The 17,242-nt window shown below is 34.6% G+C and overlaps 1 protein-coding gene across 1 annotated transcript in view; it reads left to right on the forward strand.

Moving 5' to 3' along the window:
- The first annotated feature begins 1,914 nt into the window (after positions 1-1,914).
- Positions 1,915-17,242, forward strand: part of LOC145993855 (homeobox protein rough-like) — a 44,930-nt gene continuing 29,602 nt past the window's right edge. Inside the window, exon 1 of the mRNA XM_083129750.1 lies at positions 1,915-2,332. Coding sequence (XP_082985876.1) covers positions 1,915-2,332 — 418 coding nt within the window. The remainder of the gene's footprint in view (positions 2,333-17,242) is intronic.

Below are 17,242 nucleotides of genomic sequence, written 5' to 3' on the forward strand. Positions count from 1 at the left end.
CGTAACACGGTCAGACTTATATATAGGGGCAGTGGCGGCGATTGGGTTCCAAAACCGGAAGGAAAAGACAGTATATTTCCCCTTGTGGATAAGGTTTTGTATAGTGCGGTGGCAAGAATGACGAAAAGTGGGGTGCGCAACTGACCCCTAATCGCCGCCACTGTATAGGGGGCATTCATGTCAAAGTGTCCCTGAATCTCAAATTTTAAATGACATGAAATGATGTAACTTCATCCTATCTTGTGAGTGAACAATTTAAAATTGTCATTTCCATAAAAATTCAAGTATTATACATAATTAAGTTAGGAGGTAAAGATATTTTACATATTGTTCCTTTATTTTAACTTGTGTTTTGTATTGTGTCCCACCCGTGACACCAAAAAACAATTAATTTCTCCTCTAACTGCTACATTTCCCTCTCAACTCAACTAGAATATTTAAAGGTCAATTACTTTCTCTCTTTGTCTTAAATAATTTATTTGACAATTCACAGAAATTAAAAAAAAATCTTATTAAGTAAATAGGCAGTGTTTCATCTGTGAAACAAAATTGTTCACTTAAAACTATAAATCTGTGAGAGTATTTTAAGTGTAGTTATATTTTATCAACAGTGTTAAGTTTAATATTTCATTGCACAGAAACTAAAAAAATGGTTGCTTCAGTAGAATAGTTACTTTAATATAAAAAATGTCGTGCATGTGTCCAACCCGTGAAAATGAAATGCCCTATCGGCTATCTTTAATTCGTCTATTCGTACAGTAGAAAAAGGAAAGTTATAACAAGAGGAGAATTTTTCACGATGTAATATTCACATTACCAACACGAAGTCTTATTCTAGACTTTTGAACTTCAAGGGTGTGTGTGTGTGTGGAGAGAAAAAAAAACCTTATTAAGTAGCCGCCATCATATATTCCGCAAAATAATCCCTTAAAAATATCAAAATTGTGAAAAGAAATCACTAATTTCGTACAACTTGTAGGTAATATGTAGTATGTAAAACAAGATTATGTAAGACACTTCACTATAGGTACTAGCAGACGAAAGACCGCGTTGTAAAAGTAGACAAAAATCGAAAATTCTCTCACTAAAACGAAAACAGGCAAATAGAGCAACGACTCGGCATTCTATCCAATCTGAGATCTCTCTATATCTACCCCCAAGGTTACAAACTTTTATGAACTAGGTTAAGTGGGAAAATTATCCCTTAAGTTCGTATTACTACGTAAACTTTGTTTACTACGTATTAAAAATATTATTTTAATTATTTATTAATGTATTCTATTCTTATCAATTTAAGGGCAAAAGAAAAGTCAAATGTGATGCGAATCTTTAGATTGATTGGTTGCTTTACCTATATTCTAATATTACTAATGTCTCTGAGAACCTCACACATACAATGAGGTGAGGATATGGAATTAATTCCTCCGTGTGAATGGAGGAACTGTGACCAGGCGCTTGCTCTGAGTTTCCGGGAGTCAACAGCGCATGCGCTGGCTTTGTCATCCCCCAACGAAAATCCTGGAACAACCAACAGCTGTTACGGGAGGCGGTTCACAGGTGACCGTTTACAATGAAGTGATTTACCGCAAGATAGTTCGCGTTTCACCGTCCTCTAACACAGGTAAATAAACGACAGAAACCTCGCAGATTACTTTCTTCTTGGAATAGAAATTCCAGAAAATGCGCCTTTTGTTATTGAAGGAACTAAAAAAAAGTTTTCGTGATTTAAAACAAAGTTTCTCTAGTTTATAAAATATCGTGTATCATTGTACAATTAATTGCCACGAAGCAAATGACACGTATCAAAAATGATATTCTTAACTAAGAAAAGTAATTAGAAACTTCTTTCTTTTTGCTAAAAGAGAAAAAGTCAAAGTAAGTGACAGTGACGCCATCTCTTGACACGAAAAGAAAATGCTTTCCGAAAAATCGGTCGCGTCGCCACAAAATTTGCAGAAAAGGTTCGCGTCTTCGCCGGACGAGGTGCAAAGGTCTTCGGTGACCCCGAAGTCAGGTCATTCGGAGTCTTCCAACCCAGGAGACACAACAACCGCCCCTGCAAGACCCAGGGCATCGTCGCCAAGACATTTCTTCGCTCGAATCTATGGAAATTTGGATTCCGAACCCCGTTCTTCCGCATTTACACGGACTGTGCAAACGACACCACCCTGTCGGCCACCTCTTATTCCCTTGGCACTGCCACCTCCCCCATATCCTCACCTTCCCTTAACGAATCCATTTTTCTCCCTTCCTTCAAGGACCTTGCCCTTACAGGAGGACCAGCTTCGAGCCCTGGGCGACGGAAATTTTACAGCAGGATTCTCAGCATTTTGTAAGTACACTCAACTTTCTTCAATTGTAGATTATATAAATAGTGTCTATGTAAATGTCTACTCAAAGAATAATAATTAGATATATAGTTACCGCAAATAAAATTTGGACACCTAAATTCTAAAATACTCGCTTCCCTGCAAGGTGTTGTGTGTTGTCTAACTTTACGGCGATAAGTGGATTGAATTGAATTGAATTGAATTGAATTGACTTTATTGCTGGGCGAGGTTCAGCTGTTGCTGGTCTACCACCTAACCCCAAAAAGTACAGATTAAAATTGAAATAAAATAAAATTCAAGATTACCAAGAAAATGAACAAGAAAGTACAATAAAATACAAATGGAATAAAATCTTATACAATAGAACAGATAAAAACTAAAAATTAAAATTAAATTCAGATTACAAAGAAATTGATCAAGAAAGTACAATAAAATACAATAGGAATAAAATCATATACATTGGAACAATATTGGCAGTGAATTAGGTAATAAAGTAACTGAAGTCGACAAAGTTGATAGTAAGAAAAAAAAATTCTGGCAACTCTCAGTATTTATCATTATTCATAAGTTGATTTACCCTGCTTCTGATCGTTGATCAGTGATTCACGGAGCATATCGCGAAAACGTCTGAAGTTTTGATTTTTGGTTAGATTTGGTAGTGCATTCCAGGCTTTGGGTGCTGCGTAGCTGAAAGAGGCCTGATAAGCTGAAGTTCTGCAACGAGGTAAGCTGAAACTGGCAGCGTTTCTGGTTGAATGCGAGTGAATTTTGCTTCTGAAGTTTAATTTCGAAAAGAGGTAGTTTGGGCTCTTGCTATTAATTATGTTGTGCAGTGTACAAAACAAGTGCAGTTTTCTCCGTCGTGCCATGGAAAGGATTCCGTGCTCATTAAGCACAGGGAGAATATGTTCACACTTTTTTGTTCTATATACATATCTAATGCATGCGTTTTGAACTTTCTGTATTTTTATTGCAAGCTTTTTTGTTATTCTTAGCCCGTAAACGACATCACAATAGTCAAGTAGGGGGAAGATAAGAGACTGCACTAGGTTTAATTTTATCTTATGAGAGAGGGAGTCTACCAGAAGATAGAGGCTTTTTAATATCGAATACGCCTTGCCACATGGTGGCCGCGGTGGCTCAGTCGGTAACGCGTCTGACTCCCATGCTCAAGGTCCCGGGTTCGATCCCCGGCCGGTTCAAATCCGGGAACTTTTCTAACGGTGGAAGCGGCCCCGGCGCCTACCCAGCGTCGAATAACATGGGTACCTGGGGGAAACCCTGGGGGGTAAAGGCGGTCAGGGGCGTGATGCTGATCACATCACCCCCACTCACGACCGGATCAAGAAAGTGTGGGGCGTTACCCCCACACCCCCTATACGCCTTCATGGCGTGGTGCTATGCACAGGGGAACACTTTACTTTTTTACTTTACCTTGCCACATTGTTGTATCACCTGCTCAGACCAATCGAGCCGCTGGTTCATGATCAGTCCTAGATTTTTTACTGTTTCAGAAAATTTAATACGCTGTGTGTGAAGAATTATTTCGCATTCATTGATGTTAATATGTTTCAAGAGACTGCAAGTTCCGATAATTGTAAATATTGATTTGTTTGAATTTATTACTAACCCATTTGAAGCGCACCAATCGCTTATGTTCTTTAAATCTTGGTTTAAAAGTGCGACCGCGTCCTGCAATTTTGATATGCGTGTGGATATATACAATTGAGTGTCGTCAGCATAACAGTGAACGTTGCATATTTTCACTGGCAGCTTCTACCACCGCCGTAGTGTTATGCAACACACTACACACATAACGTATTGCAGGTAAGCGAATATTTCAGGACCTATTTATCTCATTTTTGTTGCTAGTGGCTGTACTTTTAGAGTTTAATAATAACGGTAATACATTATTATCATCATTATGATTATTATTTTTCATTTTATATTGCTAGTAATACGTCACTTGTAATTTATTTTTAGTTATATTAAGTGTCTTTTCTACATACGTATTTTAACTTAATCGCCACGATGAATGATAGCTCATGAACTTGCCAGAACTCAGATCGGAAACTTGGAGGGAAAGGGGGGGTGGGGCTTAATCGTAAGTCCGACAACTCAGCTATGTCATGGCACCTATTTATATTATTCTTACTATTAGTATAGTATAAAGACGATGAAAGTAAAGTGAAAGATTTGCTTTCAATTTCGCAGTAAAAGATGAAAACATACTTTTGTTTCATTTTTAGTTTAAACTACGTTTCTTAAAAAATATGATTTCCACCTTGAGTTTGTTCTGTTCATCTAAATTACAAATGTTTGAGATAAGTTGATGTGCTGGCTATCAGAATGGGAAATCAGTTACATTTAGCATATATAATAAGGTCCCTTGTGGTAATAACGCCACGTTAAGGTTCTGTCAATTGTATCTCCATTTATGAAAATTCTTTTTCACAAACAAGCACAGGTTAATGTAGAGTAGCTTATGTAGAAAAGCAAAAGGTTGTTTAAACAAATGTTGTAGGGAACTTTAAAGAAAACGTTGCAAAATGCGTTATTACCCAACTATACCTATGGGTAATGACACCATCAGGTAAGATGTAATTACGCCAAGTTCTTAAATTGATAGTAAAGGAAAGTACATTTACAGACAACAACATTAAATTCTAATGAATAGTATTATAGTTGGGATGCATTTCGGACAAATACTAATTACACAAGTCAACCAAAAAAATGTCGTCGAGACCTTTTTTTCATCTAACTGATTTTGGATCTTCAAGATGTATGGATTACAGAAAAGACTGCAATTTCTTAAAAATTGCACGTAATATGTACATGCTTGAACTTTCAATTCTGTAATACACGTGAACCATTCAACCGACATAATATACTAAACAGTATGTACGAGCATTTGGCGAAGAGTCCTTTGTAAAAAGGTGGCAATAACCTTTATAAAATGTTGTAAAAGAGGCTGGTTAAGAATAGATTCCAGAAGGTAGAAATATGAATTTAGAAAAATGTAATCAACTCAACTCAACAAAGATTTATTGGACTTACAGCTTTACAGATGGCTGTTTATGCCCAGCATACATTATAATTACATAATAAACATTTTTAATATAAATTTTACACACAAAGTTCATAAACGCTCTTAAATACAATTTTATGTAACTACATTAAGTCAGTCAGTAACAGAAGTATATTATAATTTTATATCAGCTTTTCTCAAAAAAGCAAGTATAACATATCCAATTCTAATATCTGGAGCATACAACATTGAAGTCATATTAATAGGGAAAGGAACATTAATTTTTGACAATGTTTTGTATAAAGTCTTTCTTCTCTCTGAGTGAATTGGACATTCCAAAATAATATGATGAGCATCACCCCTTAAATCACCACAATCACAATTCGGAGATTTTAAAATGTGTATTTTAAATAAATGATGATATGTTCTCGCGTGACCACTTCTTAGTCTATTTATTAAAACAATTGCATTTCTTGATCCTTTACAATTATAAAACCAAGGTTTTTTTCTATTGTAATCAACATAAGGACGATAACTTTCACCAATGCTTTCTAATGCATTATTACACCATAAGTTCCATTCTTCAAAAATTTTCTTCTTAACCCTCGGAAGAAGATCTGTATAATGCAATGGTAACTGGATTGTTTCATTCATTTGAGCAGCTTCTTTTGCATATCTGTCTGCTTGTTCATTTCCGTAAATATTAATGTGTGATTTTACCCACACATAATGAACTACCTTTCCATTGCTAATTAAGCTATTAGTTGCACGAATACAATTGATGACATATGGTGATATTTTAAATAAATTTTTATAATTAGATTGTATTGCTTGTAAAACACTTTGCGAATCAACCAGTATTAGAAATTTCTGTTCAGGAACTGTACCAATATAAATCAAAGCTTGATATACCGCATATATTTCTGCTGTAAATATGGATGCCTCCACTGGTAACCTAAACATTTTTGATATATTTCTTTCAGTATCATAAAGAGCTGCTCCTACTCCACTTTCAGTTTTAGACCCATCTGTATATATATGATAAAAGTCTTCCCAAGATTCTCTAAACTCAGCTGAATTATTATATTTCGGGATATATATATTTTGAATTGGTTGTGTGGGAAATTCTAACGAGTATACTGGCAATGTTCTTGCTATGAGTACTTGACTACATTCATGGTGATATTTACTAAATAGTTGTACCCAAAGGGTAGCTGATTTATCATTGGTTATTCCTGAATCATGCAGCTCTAAAAGATTTAATAAAACATCATTGAATGGATGCCATGGTGAATGTTGTATTTTAAATAACATTTTTATTGCAATTAACTTTATCCTCACAGAAACCGAACATTCTACTGACTCCATATATACCACTACATTAGGAGTACTGTTCATTAATCCCAAACATCTTTTTAGAATTTTTCGTTGCTGGACTTCTAGTGGAGAAAGTTTTGTTACTGGAAGATTACACAAGACCATTAATCCATAATCTAATACTGCTCGATAATAATTCTTATAAAACATAAGCATGCTGGTAGGATGTGCTCCCCATTTGGTATTCGCCATAGCTTTAAATAAATGAAATATTTTATCGGATCTATTTTTCATCATATTTATTTGATACTGCCATGATAATGATGCATCAAAGTATACACCTAGATATTTTACTTGTGAAACAATTGGAATTTGTAATCTCCTATGATTAATGTTGAAAATATTTTGAAGACCCTTATGTTTAAATACTACTATTTTGGACTTATCTAAAGATATTGATAATTTCTTCTGCTTTAACCATTGGTTAAATTCTATTAATTTATCTTCAAACATTGAAAAATCTTTCAAGTGATTGTTTGAGTCTAAATATATACATACATCATCAGCATATTGTAGAAACTGAAATGGGGAATCTATTATTGTTTTAATATCTGATAAATAAACATTAAATAATAATGGGCTAAGAGGACTTCCCTGTGGTAGTCCTTGTCCAATATATATTGGACCTACCATTTCTGAACCAAAATGAAAATAAAGTTGTCTTTTAGATAACAATTTCCATGTCAATATGAGTATACAATGAGGCACTTTTAGTAATTGTAGTTGTCTCAATAGAACAGTAATATCTACGTTGTCATATGCGCTTTGAATATCAATAAAGGCTGAAAGTACTGATTGTTTTTTGTTAATAACGCTATAAATATGAGAAGATAATGTTACTAATGCATCCTGGGTTCCATAACCTTTACGAAATCCCATTTGTCTGGGAGAAAATACCTTTTGACCTTCCATAAACCACTCTAATCTCTTTAATAAAAGCTTCTCAAAAATTTTTGCCAATACGGAACTAAGAGCTATTGGGCGATATGACTGACCCAACGAAGGGTTTTTTCCTGGTTTTAGAATTGGCATAATAATTTGAGAGGTCCATGCAACAGGAATTTTACCCGATAGGAATATTTGATTGTAAATTTTACATAAAATGCTTAGTGCATTCTGTGGAAGATTTCGTACCATAGAATACGTAATTCCATCAATGCCAGGAGTAGAATCTTTAGACCCTTGAAGAATTTCATGAATTTCATTTACAGTGATAGAGGATGTGAACCCCTTTGAGTATTTTGATGTAGATGAGAACGTGTAGAATATATTAGGAGGTTCGCAGGCTGATGTAAAGGGTGTAGGAATTACTTTATTAATAAAATCAGTTTTCCATTCAGTGGACAAAGGTAAAGTCCGACTTACATGTGCTTTTCTAAGTGATCTGAACTTGCGCCATATGACGTCTAATTTTGTGTTAGGGTTTATTTCTTCGCAATATTTTTGCCATGAAAATCTCTTAGCCTTTATATATACTTTTCTAGATTTTGCAGTAGCTCGTTTTAAATTTATCAAAGTTGCAGGTGAAGGAGCACTTACAAATTGTTTCAATGCTTGTATTCGCTTCCTTTTTGCTTGAAAACATTCTTCATTCCACCAATCTATTTTAGGAAAATTTCGATCATATTGCGGTTTCAGTCGCGGACAGGCATAATCCATAACTTGAGTTATTATATCCACAAATTTTCCATATTGTACAGTATATTGGTTTTGATATTCTTTAGCTGAAAATTTTAAGTCTAAAACTGAATTATATTTCATCCAATCTGCCCTCTTTACGCTCCACTTACGAATTGTTTTTTGTTTTATTAATTTTGGAAATTTTTGAGATGATGTTAGCATGATGAAACATGGAAAATGATCACTAGTTCGTAAATCAAAGTCTATTTCCCATACAAATTCAAAACACTGATTATCAGATATTAAAGTTAGATCAATTGAGGACATATTGTTTCCATTTGGTGGTACATGTGTTGGAGATCCATCATTTATAACTGTCAAGTTATTATAATCCATCCAATCTTCAACTGTCTTTCCCAAAGTATCAATTCTATGATCACCCCACAATGTATTATGACAATTAAAATCTCCTGTTATGATAAAGGGATGTTGAAAGCCAGACAAAAGAGAATTTAGATGAGAGCTCTGTATTTGTTGAGAAGTATAATGAGATGGAATATACAAACTAATAATATTATAAAGTAAGTTGTTTAACTGCATTTTTATACCGACCACTTCTACATTATATTTGGAAAATAAATCATGTGTTGAATTAAACTGAATTTGTTGAAATGGTACACTTTCATGAACAAAAATTCCCACACCCTTATTTCCCACATTATAATCATTTAATATAGTATGATAGTGAGCAATATGAATATTTTCTGATTTTAAACCCCATACCTCACTAACACAAATAATTAACGGGTGACACTCATCTATTAATTTAATTAATTGAAGTTTCCTCGCAGAAAAGGATCTTAAATTCCATTGTATTATTAATGGCAAGATTTTTCTTTGCTGGCAACACATTGTTGTTTTAAATTAGGGGGTGTCCCCGAAATCTTGTAAGTCTTGAATTAGTTTTAAAATTTGTACAGAAATTTCGTTACATTTTAATATTATTTTCCTAATATATAATAAATCATCACTCACTGAAATTGTTGTGGTAAGTTCAGCTATTAGATGTAGCAGATTTACTAGCGATTCTTTCTGAGAAGGACTCTCTGCTGTTGTCCTGCGTCCAATCGAATCTGATTTTCTCTCCTGTTCCTTAGAGGAACACGTCGTGCTCACAGGTTCACTTGAATTACCCACTGCTGATGATGTTGACGCAATTTGTGGATCCTTGTGTTTATTTTTGTCCTTTATCAAAACAGGTTTAATTGTTTTCCTCAATTGTGAAGCAGAATGCAGTCTAAAATTTTCCCCGTGTTGTTTTTTAAAACTTTCATAAGACCGGTCAGATTCTGGTGGCACTTTCTTCCAACAGAGGTTACTTAGATATGTGTCATTTCTTCTATTTTCCCAATCTGTAACAGAATTAAATCTGTTTGTAGTATAATTTTCTGATGTGCAAGGGCTTTCCTTGTTTATTGATTCCTTTCTTATCTCCAGCAATTTAGGAAAGTCTTTAGCAGAGGTCGCATATGTTCGCCGTTCATTTCGTGGATCAATTCCAAAAAGTACTTGTTTCTTTGCATCTTGATAGGAGATGTTGTTATAAGCAATCAGCCTTTGTATTTCTCTCTCTTGCTCCCATCTTACACAAGACTTATCGGTAGATAAGTGGTTTCCTTTGCAATTAATACATTTAGGACTGGCATTGCAGATTCCATGTTCCGCTTGACCGCATCTATAACACACGGGAGAGGATTTACACTGTGTTTGTGAGTGTGAGAAACGGAAACATTTCTTGCATAAAATCACAGATCTTACTTTTGGCTTCACTTCAAATATTTGTCTCCACAACTTCACTTCTTTTGGTAACTGTTGAGATTGGAATGTTACACTAATCAGTTTAGTAGGTTCTTGTCTTACTTCCCCATCCTCATTGAAAAAAGTTTTCTTCATCCTTATTACATCTATTATTGGAACTTCAGCTCTAATGTCTTCGATTATCTCGTCTACTGGGATGTCGGTAGGTACACCATATATTAATCCTTCTCTCACTAATAGACCTTTAGGAATTCTGGCTTCTAAATGGTATTTTTCCTTGATGAATTCATTTTTAGCAAATTTATTTGCATCATATGCTGTGCGAAATGACAATTTTGCCTGCTTCAAACCAGTTTGTTTAACGAATTCAACATCAACCTTCTCCTTACACAAATTATAACCTAATTTTACCGTATTCAGGCTCTGTGATCCAGGTAATGTACTGTCCACCAACACGATATATGGGCCTTGATGTCCCTCATAATATAAAGACATATCATATGCCTCATTTTTATATTTAGCAACACCAACCTTTGTACTTGCACTTACTTTCAGATTTTTGGGGTTTTTCTCCACTTCAGGTTCCGTGCATTCTTCATTAGATCGACCTCTTTTGAAAGAAGTCTTATCACTAACTTCCATTTCCGCTAACTGTTCAGGTACAATCACATTCATATCACTCTGGATTGCTTGCATTAAATTTTCTTCATTAATCTTCACATCCTGAGCCATCTTGGGAAATCACAAGCGTTTTTATTTCACTTTTCTCTTTCACATATCAAATGTAAAATGTATAGAGAGATTTAATCTTGTAACTCTAGAACTATTATTCTCAAATCAAACTTCAATTAATTAATCTCAAACTAGAAAAACAATCAATTCAACACGCTATTCACACAGAATCCAAACGATACCCGAAAAATGTAATGCGAGAATTAGATAAAACAAGGTAAATTTAAAAGAGGTGGGACCATTCAAAAAATTCAGGAATACTTAAAGATGACGTAATTTTAGGGTTTTGTAAAGAGGTAGGTAAAAACTATAATTTTAACAGCCTTGTGCAATTAATTTTCTACTTATAGCCTACGTTGAATAATTCAGTAGTTCAAGGATAATTATTTACGATTTTATTTGTCAGAGATAAGTGCCTTTTTTGTATTTATTCCGCAATACCGTAGGTGTCTCTTAATTGATAATAGTTTTCTGATTAGCGTGTTTCGTGGGAGTATACTGCTTGTATGTACCTATTTGTGTGCTCACGCACACAGACATGCACTGACTGTGAAATTATGAAATTACGAGCAGAATCATAGAAACTTAGCTTCTTCCCTTTTCATATTAATATTATTATTGTTTCTCTCACTTGTTTATCCTTTTGTGTTCCTATTTCTTATATTCCCTTTTTCCCTTATATACATCACGTATACGCGGGACGTATAACTAAACTTTTTACGAGGACTGAAAAAGTTAGAGATTTTTAAAGTCTAAATTACATGCGTCCTATACGCGTATATTCACAATATAATCATTATTTTATTCAATAAATAATTAATTTATATGTTCCATATTATTACCTAAGAGTAAAAACAGTAACAACAATAAATGAAGGTTAAAACCAAGAAGTATCTGAGGTTACTAAAAGATTCTAAGCTATTGTTTCTTTTCATTTCTGATGTGCCACTTGTTCGATGTTCAATACACTGGATGTGTTCAATATCAAATATCACTTTACCTATCAACGTGATAATCTATAAATCATATCCAATAACAATCTCTATAGTTTACTTTTCGTTGAATTTTAACGATGTAGTAAAGTTACTTTGTCTCACGACTTCGAGATTTCATTCTGTAATTAGACTAATAGTGATTATTAAATATTTTTGATTGAAATATTCGAACACGATTTTTAGGTAGCACTTTGTTTAGAAAATTGTATCATTAATTTTGAAAAATCAGATTAGTTTCTTAGTTGGAAGCACCAGCGTCACATACACTCGTAATAAACCGTACACAAATCCGCTACGAAAAAGTTCTTCTGCAGATATTTTCATGTTTACTCTGCTGAGATAAGAAAATGCTGACCTACTACGTCATTTAGTGGTGAAAATCCAAATTTCAAGCTAAGGTAAACAGAATTTTTGTACGGTAAAATCACGGATCATCGTCGAACATCACGTCCCATTTTGATCAAATTTGCAACATTTGTTCCGACTGGTCCCCTGATAACGTATGCGCATTTTATGTGTGGAAAACTCAGCCATTTTCGAATTACAGTATTTTGAATATTTCAGTTCAGAATTTGAAAATATTCAACATTTTACACATTTTTCTAAATCTTGAACGCATTTCTTGAGAGTTTCCCCATCGTGGAAATTAATCATTTGTTTATGTTTTGCAACCTGATACCACGTACATACATTCGCAGTGCGTAGTGTATGTAATTTTCCTTCTAAGAGAGAAATCAATACAGTCACTGTATCGCTGCGTTGAAGAATATCGACAGATCGATTTTTCCTACCTTGGAGGAGATGCTCCAATTTCTTCTGATATTTTAAAATCTCGATCGAGACCACATTCAAGGAGATTGAAAAACGGAAATCTAGGTTCTTTTTAAGATGCAATTCTAGGCTGTACCTTTTTTCATCAAAATGTACTGAGGTTTGAGTTTGGTTTCTTGTAAGTCCACTTGAAACGCAGATAGGCTAATTGGGAATCGACCTAGAGTTTTATGGTGGAATTCGAAGCGCTATGTGCCTCGACCGGGTGTCGAACCCGGGACCCCTTGATTACAAGACCACCCGTGGTCGCCAGGTCAACATGGCGCCTGAAATTTTAAATTCAGTTCTACAAAATATATAAATATTATTTTAACATTTCGAGTTCGCTTATGAAAACTTACATTACCTTTCTTTTTTAAAAAAGAAAAATAACTGGTACATTATGTCCTTTTTAAAATGTATTTGTGTTTTCTGTATCATGTGAATAATTACATAAGAATAATAAACATTCTATTAGAAATTTCTGAAATGTTGTTAGCCATGATTAATTTCTGCAACGTTCATAGCTGAATTTTAAAATGTGCGGTGATATGGCCACTCCAGTGCAAGAATAAATTACTTTTAATCCAATATTGTATTAATTAATAAATTATATGTTTTAAGATCATATTTCATAATGTGTAACTTTATCTTAGTTGGATTCATGGTTTTCTTACACAGTATTTTAAAAAATAACTGCCAGTCCCCGTGGTCTACGACGCCAGGGGTCCAGGGTTCGAATTCTGGCCTGGGCATGGATGTTAGTGAGTGTCCATTCATCAATTTCATCATATCATCACTCATCCCCATCTTCGCAAATTAGCCAAAAGTGGCACAAAAGGCGAAGTAAAATAAAGCAAATCAGTCAATCATGAAAAAAAACTTGTTCCTGGAAAAAAAGGGGGCTGGTGCTTGAATTATTTTAATTTCTACCCTTAGTTATCACTATGCCATCGGTGGTCATAAGAATGTAATATAATGGCTAGCCTAGAAGGGACGGGGTTATAATGGTGACAAATCACCAATATTGTGACCAGGGTAACTGTAGGCAATTTAGAGGTTTTATGATGGAATTCGGACAGATACGTCCGATACTCAATCTATTATTTGAGTTTCAAGATTATAACGAAAATTCGATTTTCTATTTTGCTAGCGCTTCCATTTTTTCCCTGATATACCCTACCATACATCTCCGACTGATCACTATGTCGTCGTATGCCCATCTTCACTAACTTTTCAGGAGAACTGTTTTAAGTTTGACGTATGTTGGTTTTGAATACACTACAAGATTTGCGCAAACATTTCTTATTGTTGATAATTCATTCCACTTGACATCTAAATACGTCGCTTCTGAACGTGACGCATTTAACATGTAAGGAACACGATGACGTCATCAACCCATTTTAGACGAAAAGTTGAGATAGGACAAAACAGTATTCAGACGTCTATCAGGTTAACGTTCCAAAGAGCTTAACAAATAACACACAGTAATTTAACCATCAGCTATATACCGGGTGTTCAAGGAGGAGAAAGACAAAATGGATAACCATGCAATGTTAATTGGACATTATCCTTTGTCTAGTGCTTTAAACTATACTTATTCTTATTCTAACACCAAGTTTCAAGAGAGCACTTCGGGGCTCAAAACAGCATGAAACACTCGTCTAAGCGTAGAAAATACTTCATATGAACATTTATTGTTAAAATATGCAAAACATTCCTAGAAATCGAAGCACTTACATTCCAGAAAACAAGCATAAAATTAACAATTACATTTGTACAACTCCTGCAGCCGGAACTTCAATTCAACCGATAACTCACAGCTCCTTACACTCATCTACCTGAATTTAAACATGTGCAATCTTCCTTAACTTTACGCCATTTTTAAAGTTATACACGATTCATCTATTTGTTCGATTTGTGAGCCCTGCATTTCAACCATCAAAAACTGTACAATTGAACCGTAAATTTTGACCAGATAAGCTCAAAGTTCAAACCCATTGGCCAACTGTACTGAATGGAGGGGTTATGGTGGACAGAACCATACTTGAATTAAATGTTCCTGAAGAAAATAGGTCAATGTAATTACCCCAAGGAGACTTCTCCGTCAATGTATTTGATAAGAGAAAAAGATCTAATTTCTAAATTGTTTTTCTGTACACAGTGCATAAGGTATGGACATATCCTACAGGGAATGTCTAATCATTCCATAGGATGGCTAATTAGACATTGTATTGTCCGAAAACATTTTTAAAACATTGCAACATGAAAAACCATGACAATTATCCGCATTTGAAAATGGTCTTTTTTATATAAGAAACTGAAAACAACTTCAATTATATAAGAAACTGAATAACTTCTCAGACTCTTCTATTACATTTGATAATGTTGTGCCAACTTATCGGAGTCGTCCAGAAGCAAATCCGATCAGTGAGTTTTATCTGCTTACGTCTACGTCTTTGTCCGCTACGTGTCGCTTCAATGCAGCGTCTTCGATCCCTTATTATGAGCTTCGTTGACCACAGACTACAAAGTCTTGTCGTGCAACCTTTACAAAAGAAAAAGAGGAAAGAAGTTTACTGACAAAGACCACGCCAGAACAGGATCGAAAAGAAGCTCGCAGAATACAAATCAAATACTTGATAACTTTTTATGTTGTTCGAGAGATTTCGTGGTTGGCTGTTAGCTATATAACATTTTCTTTTGATAAGATATTAAAAGGATTTTCTTGTGCTGTGACTCGGCGGGAAGTATATTTTGGGCCACAATTTAATGAGAATAAGTTTTGTAAGGGATAACACAAACGAAAACAGATTCGTTTTCTTGAGATTGGAAAGACGGAAGTTAAAGAAAAATTGTGCGCGTGTGTATCTAATTTTGACCATCTCTATAACGCAAAATATCTAAACATTATACGCAAAGTCCATCTTATGCACGGATAGGCTAATCGGGACTGACGAACAATTTAAGATTATGAAAACGACAATTTTCTGAATTATTTTCAACAATTAAATGCAATTTTACCTTCAGTGGTATTTATACACATCAAATTACTTGCTAAGTTATTCTGCGCTCTCTGTGGCAGAATGGTTAGCGTAGCGTTCTACAGCGTTAAGGTTTCTAGGTTCGAATCCTGGGTAAGGATAAGGAGGCATAGGTGTTTCTTGTGTGTTCAATCATGCATTTCATCAACTATAATCATTCATCTTAGTCGTCGCCTGTATAAATAAATCTTAAAAATTTATTAATATTAAGTATTTTGTTGGTTCTGTTGTTTTTCTTAAATAGGTAAGGAAATTAGAAAAAAATAGGTTGCCACCATGTTACCGTTTTAAGTAAAAATATTTTAGTATGTAAATCCGGGAACTTTTCTAACGGTGGAAGCGGCCCCGGCGCCCACCCAGCGTCGAATAACATGGGTACCTGGGGGAAACCCTGGGGGGTAAAGGCGGTCAGGGGCGTGATTCTGATCACATCACCCCCACTCACGACCGGATCAAGAAAGTGTGGGGCGTTACCCCCACACCCCCTATACGCCTTCATGGCGTGGTGCTATGCACAGGGGAACACTTTACCTTTTACCTTTTTTTTTTCTTTATACGCATTTTAAAAATAATATATATATTGACATACATTATTGAGAGTTTCGATAACATTTACTATCACATGGATTTATCAAATGAGAAAAATGTTTCAAAACTGACTTAACAAATAATCGAAAATGACTGACTTAAATTTTATGTTCGTTATTATGGAATGGACGATATTCAACTTGATGTCATCACGGAGTGCACTTTGGGGAGAAACAGCATGAAGTCGTGCAAACAGATTCGCACGTGTTAAGGAAAGCGAATGAGAACCCTTACAGCGAGAAATTTGCTATATTTTATACGTACACATGCCTCATGTGACCACTATATCTACGTACTGATAGGACTGAATCTACTTTGTAAAGTGGGATCCGAACTCCATGTGCTTCCACTGGGAATAGTATTTGAACAGAATGAAATTGTGGCTGACACTGTATGTTTGATAAATATTGTTGGTGGAAACATGAAAAATATTTATATTTGTGTTTACTAAATGCTCATTTTGATAACAAATGTAACTAAGTAACTGCTATAGTACGTACATTGTAACTTACAATCGTTATGTGCCCAGTAAAATGTTTCTTCTAATTTTCTTATTAAGAATACATTTTATCTCTTTGTTTCAATATAATATAATCACTCGAGAGAAACTGATCTGGTAACGTTGTCTCTGCTTGGTAATTTTAAAAATAGTCACACTAAATATTGATGTTCATGTGATTTCCTCAGTTAATTAACTTTGAAAGAAAAGATAAAAAATGAACGTCATGTGTACTAGACTTTCTGCGTGTTACTGTTTATAATAATAATAATAATGTAATGTGTAAGATATACATGTATATACCATCTAAGGGAGACATGAAAATTTATTACTCAAGCGTTTGTTGTTTCTAAAGGTGTAACATTGTGTTCCGGAATTGTCGCTATCCGTGTGTAAGGGCG

This window comes from Lepisma saccharinum, chromosome 1, assembly GCF_977018435.1.
Source record: "Lepisma saccharinum chromosome 1, izLepSacc3.1, whole genome shotgun sequence".
Lineage (NCBI taxonomy): Eukaryota > Metazoa > Arthropoda > Insecta > Zygentoma > Lepismatidae > Lepisma > Lepisma saccharinum.